Below are 6318 nucleotides of genomic sequence, written 5' to 3'. Positions count from 1 at the left end.
ATTTCTATTGGTTGATTTTTTTTTCTCGTCTCAAGAGCCAATGTCGTGATAGAGTAGTCTTCATAGATATAATAAAAAGTAGACCCTGCATTGGCTGCTGGGCGCGAGAAATACGCCGCCATCTTGAACCGGTTATACTCCTAGTTGCGTAGCAGCAGAAGCAACGATGCCAGAGCACTGTGCAGCATATTCCTGCTCAAATCAGCGGACCATAGAAAGCAGGGCTTGGGGGATTACTTTTCACAAGTAAAATTTAACATTACCGTACTATTGATTGTATTTTGTGACTAGAATATTACCAGAGAGTTGAGAAGGAGCAAGGATCTTTGATATTACTGTCCTGAAATCGTAGCCAGCTAGCTAGGCTATGTTTACTGCACCAGCCGGTGTTCATCCAGCTATGAACTGAGACTTGATAAGTCATATTCCATAACACTTACTTAGATTACAACTGACACAATAATGCTATTGTGGAAATAAAACAAATATTACTGGTATAACATTGGCCATATATGATACATTCTATATATGATACAGTCTATATATGATACAGTCTATATATGATACAGTCTATATAAAAAACTGTATTATTGTTGGGCAGTACTAGCTTAGCTAGTAACTTAGTATTTTGGTGGTAGCTTCACTATTTCCAGAATCAAGTAACTTTTCAGTAGTAGTAACTCCTTTATTTCCCAAGTAGCTTGGCCACACAAGCTACACATTTCTTGTCATGTGAAATTAGCACAACCTAAAGTAGCTTCCTATGTAGTGAACTAGCCTACTGCTGTGTTTGTGTTACTTAGCTTGCTACATTTGACTGGGTGGTAGCTTTTGTGTAGTGAAGCTTTATTCGTGGCAGAGTAACTAATAGCTTAGCTCACTACAATTTCCAAGTAGCTTGCCCAACACTGTGTATTATTCACATGTAATTCACCCTAACAAAAGTAAGATATCTCTCATGTCTCATACCCACCCCACTTAAAATAAAGACAACAGAACACCTGATAGTAGAATGGTTTGCAAACAACCTTATTCACAATTTCAGCAACTTTTGTTCATTCTCAACAGATGCATCAAAGTAGGAGTTTTGTTTGAAGAAAGGTTCTAAGAAACTTGAAGGAAGAAAATAAGCTTGACCTCCTTTTGAAATGTTTGTGTAAAGCGCTATATAAATATGTATTTTTTTTAATTATTATTTTAATAAGGTGCTGAGAGCTGCCGAGAGGGTGATCTGCCAAGCTTCACCAATGCAAGCTCCTAAGGTGTCGACAGTCACACACATCGTCCGTGAGGAGATTGGAACGGAGGATGTTTTCTGCTTGGGGAACACATTGAGGAGACACAGTTTGGCATCGACAACCATCATTCTGACTTGTTGTCATTGGTTGTGTCTGTGTTTCTCAAAATAAGGCTGCACCACATTGCCAAACTCACCTCTCTTGAACTGCAGAAAGGGAGCATGAGGAAGAAGCTCTGCAAAACTGTCCTCTTTCAGGGGTTTTAGAGCGTGTTTGTGTGGTCCCCCTGACAATTCAAGACTTAAATCCTAAATTCCGGCATCCCAAAACTAATTCTAAGCTTTATATCTGTACTTTAACCTTACTCATCACACATAGTATCTTTATATCATCTCTGTCATCATTCTGACAAGATTAACACTGAAACTGAAAGCAATGGCTTAAAACATTCTGGAAACAGTGGCCTGTCACATTATATGTGAATACTGCTTTAAGTGTTGGTGGGTCTGTAAATACCTCTGTTTGTTTGTGTTTCATGAACTCTAGCCTCATGGTGTGTGTCTCCAGGAATCCAAATGTTGGTCTCCTTTGCCTTACACTGGGTTTGTGAGATTGTGTATAATGAAGTTTATCTTTACATTATGTCTTTGTGTTTGTGATTGTCTTAACCCTGATCTCTTTCCCTCTGGGTTCTGTTAAGCACTTTGTAACTGTGTTTTGAAAATTGCTACATTATGTTTTTAGACTTTTCAAGGGAGTTTCAAAAAAGTTAATGTGCAGTTGAAATAACAACTGTCACTTTTCATTTCATCCTGCTATTTTAGACAGAGTACTGGGACCCGTGTGTGTATGTTGGGAGGGGGGGGGGGTGAAATGAAAGAGTGAGAGAGAAAATATATATATATATCTGACTTTACTGCCACTGTTTACACATTAGGTGTTTCAATCAGAATGATAGTCAAACTGGAAATGTCCCTGTTTTTCTTCCTTTTTGGGGATTATGTTCAAAGTTTTGTTTTCGGACATCTGGTCACTTTATATCATATATCAGAATATTCTATTACTGTTAAGCCCACTATGAATATTAAAATACACCGAACCAGCTACACAGTAAGGTATTCACTGAGGTATGATTAATTAAATGCACTGACAGCTCATTTCACCTGCCAAAACAGATTACACTGAGTGGAGCGGCTGACCGGTCCAAGATGGCGGCCCGATGGCTTGTCAGCGCCAATAGGCAGTAGCAGTCTTTGCGGCGTCTACTCTTTATTATGTCTATGGTAGTCTTCGGTGTAAGGAAGTAACATTTGGGGTGTATTCAATATTCATACTGTTCAAACCGTTTAAAACAAAATATTAACGTTAAACTCTAAAATCGTCAACAGGTCCTATTCTGAATACTTTAATCCTGAGCAATTTGCTTTATTGCATACATTCAAAATCCCTAATTTGTTAAGTGACCTTGGGTATTATGAAAGGCGCTATATAAGTATAAGTTGTTATTATTATTAACAAGAGAAGACAGTTAAACTTTATTCTGAGTCCCAATATCCATCTATAGATGTTCTAGAGATCGTAATGCTGTAAACAAACTTTCAACAAACTCTAAGGTTAGGATTGGGTTTAGAATAAGGGTTAGGGTTAGTAGATAGTTAGGTAAAATGTTACTGGTTGTAGATCATCTGTAGAGCTTTTGGGACTCCCAAAATAAAGTGTTACAAGAAGCCTTTTGTGCGCCGTCGGGATGCGCTGCTGCCATCAGTCTCCTGCCGGTGGTTAGTACACTGGCGCCGTGGAGCACCGGAGAGGGAGAGGGCTCGTCTCCCTCTCCGGTGCATTACATCAAAGTGAAAATGACTTACAAAGATTAAACAGAAAGATTGATTGCATAAGAATTCACCCCTTTGTTATAACACAACTGAATGAGCTGTGATGCAATCAATTGTCTTTAGAAATCACCCATTCAGTTCAATGGTGTCCACCTCCACAGTTATTTCACACAATTCAAGTTAAATACATTTGTCTCTGGTAGGTCAAGGTGTTTCACATAATTTCAGGTTAAATACATGTGTCTCTGGTAGGCAAGTTAGCCGACCTCTTACCTCTTACCTCATTCCATCTCATGTCAACTCAGTGTGGGTGTAGAACGGGGTGGAAGTCACGTGAGGCAATTAAGATTAAGAAGAACAAGAAAAGAGCTTTAAAAAGCGCTTAGGTGATTGTCTAAAAGAAATGTTTTCTGGGGGAAATGAAGCTATAAAAATCTGTTTAATTTTCCTGTTTGTAATTTGATATAATGATTAGGTTAACTTCCCTCATCATCAAATGAACCTCATATCAAATGAACCTCATATCAAATGTACCTCATATCCAATCTATCTCATATCAAATGTACTATCCAATGTACCTCATATCCAATGTACCTCATGTCCAATGTACCTCATATCAAATGTACCTCAAATCCAATGTACCTCATATCCAATCTACCTCATATCAAATGTACCTCATATCCAATATATCTCATATCAAATGTACCTCAAATCCAATGTACCTCATATCCAATGCACCTCAAATCCAATATACCTCATATCAAACATACCTCATATCAAATAGTCATCATATCAAATGTTATATCCAATGCACCACATATCCAATGTACCTCATATCCAACAACAAATGCACCTCATATCCAATGTACCTCATCAAATGTACCTCATATCCAAGTTTTGATTCAGTGAGGTAAGATAGTGCTCTGATATAGAGGGGTAAAGTAGTGTACTGACAGAGTGAGGTAAAGTGGTGCTTTGATACAGTGAGGTAAATAAAAAAAGTCAGATGGAGTGAATCATTTACAAAAGCTTTATTTTAATGCAAATGTATAATTAAATAATACATGTTTAATAAAGTACATTTTAAAGAAACATTCTCAAGTACATGTAGTAAAGCATTATTTAAGTGTATACAGAAAAAGTTGGAGTACAGTTTGGATTATTTAATGTACGCATAAAGGTTATAAAGATTCATAATGCTATTTCCCATCATTCTCATAGTCAAATAATATTCTTGATTGAAATCTGATTTAGTTTAAATTCATTAAATTATTCAAATGTGTCTTCTCTCACTTATATTAACTATTTTTATTTAATTTAGCTTTGATTCCTTAGATCAATAAAATATTTCTTATTATACCTCTATTCACAGAATAAATTATTCAAATGGTACAAGCAAAACCCCTTCAAATTACCATAGTAACTAGGTAAAATAGCTCTACATCATGTCACCAGAAGACATAAGCAGTAGCAGAATGCCCAGGATTTGTTCGGACTCGAGATGTACAAAACAATAACAGCTGGTCAGAAAGTGTTTGTTTACTGCAATTGTGCCAGTAGAGAAGAGCAGTCTCCTAGTGTTTCCAGGCCATCCACGGCCTCAATCAGCCCCTCCACCTTCTCCCAGGGAAGGACCGCCCCCGCGTTACTACAGAACTTCTTCAGCAGACTCTCATTGGTCAGTGGATTTCTCCAATGTCCATAGAATGTATCACAGCGTCCCTTCAGTACGTCCCCGCCCACCAAGGTCACCTGCACCTCTCCATACACGCGGTCAAAGGCATGGCGTGCACCAGGGCGTGGCTACATTGAGTGTGTTCCAAACAGGGGAGTCGAGCACAGGCTGCTGCACTTCCCAGAGTCCCCACTACAGAGGGGGGGTGGAACCTGGATGGGGGGGGGTCAGATGTTTAGGAAACAAAAGTTAAGATTCAGCATCTGTGGTCAAACAGAAAACAGTTTTCTGGTTCCTAAATAGGGAAGAGAGACAGAGCGTCTACTTCAGCAGTCATAAGGGAAAGACTAACAGTTATTGGTCATTTCAGTACAGACAGAGCACAGGTCTGACTCACTCCACCACTCCACCTCCACTTCACAACCAGTGAAAGAGCCCACTGAGCCTCCCAGAGCACAACTCACAAACAGCCCACTTAACATCTCTCTCCCCCGTCACCACACTAAATGTGACATTGGGTTCACCCCAGTTCAATCCCAGACATCCTGCCTGCATAAGGACTCTCCTAGTCTGCCTACCTACAGAATGTGCAAGCCATTCAGCCTTAATGATTATAGTAAAGATTAGGGTAGGGGTTAGAGTTCAAGGGTTTGGATCTCACCTCTTGGGGATGTTTTGAGCCTGATTGGAAAACCTCATAAGTCGTCCCTGAACCTCTATTCCCACGTTAAACGCCAGCAGGAAGTCCAGCCCACTCGGCTTGCTCAGCAACATGTCACTAAGCGCCAGCAAGGCAGGAAGGACCGCCCCCGACGGGTGAGTAGCAGGGTGCCAGGTGTCATCGAAGTCCATGGAGTGGGTCTGAACAAAACAAGGAACAGGTGCAACAACCGGTAAAGACCAAATCAACCGTTATTTAAAGGCCTAGGGTTATTATTTCACTAAACTAAGGAAGAGAGTAAGTGTCCAGAGAGAGAGAGAGTGAAAGAGACAGACAGAGGAAATCTCAAAGTATCCTACAAGACTGTCATAGAGTGAATATTGTGTTAACAACCAGGACATCCTTTGGTTCGTCTGGACCAAAGGAAGGGGAGCTGAGCGTCCTGGCAATAGATCATGAAGATCACCCCCCAAAAAACAAAATATATCCGTCAACTCCACCCTGCTGTCCTCTCCAGCTGGTTATCCTGGTTCTGCCGATTACTGTTGTAATGTACTAGCCATGGTGGAAGTGCTGTGATAATGTACTGGCCATGGTGGAAGTGGTGTGATAATGTAATGGCCATGGTGGAAGTGCTGTGATAATGTAATGGCCATGGTGGAAGTGGTGTGATAATGTAATGGCCATGGTGGAAGTGCTGTGATAATGTACTAGCCATGGTGGAAGTGGTGTGATAATGTAATGGCCATGGTGGAAGTGCTGTGATAATGTACTATCCATGGTGGAAGTGCTGTAAAATGTAATGGCCATGGTGGAAGTGCTGTGATAATGTACTAGCCATGGTGGAAGTGGTGTGATAATGTACTAGCCATGGTGGAAGTGGTGTGATAATGTAATGGCCATGGTGGAAGT

The 6318-nt window shown here is 40.1% G+C and overlaps 1 protein-coding gene across 1 annotated transcript; it reads right to left on the bottom strand.

Moving 5' to 3' along the window:
- Positions 1–4818: 4818 nt before the first annotated feature.
- On the bottom strand, positions 4819–5614 carry LOC114828678 (cis-aconitate decarboxylase-like). Its single transcript, XM_029119529.2, has 2 exons — positions 5407–5614; positions 4819–4957 (listed from the first exon to the last, which is right to left on the bottom strand). Exons 1-2 carry the CDS (start codon positions 5595–5597, stop codon positions 4819–4821), a joined length of 330 nt encoding a protein of 109 aa, XP_028975362.2. The 5' UTR covers positions 5598–5614.
- Between the last annotated feature and the right edge of the window lie 704 nt (positions 5615–6318).

The sequence above is a fragment of the Esox lucius genome, chromosome 4, assembly GCF_011004845.1.
Source record: "Esox lucius isolate fEsoLuc1 chromosome 4, fEsoLuc1.pri, whole genome shotgun sequence".
Classification (NCBI taxonomy): Eukaryota; Metazoa; Chordata; class Actinopteri; order Esociformes; family Esocidae; genus Esox; species Esox lucius.
The sequence above is the reverse complement of the archived record's forward strand: the minus strand, read 5'-3'. Positions and strand labels throughout refer to the sequence as shown.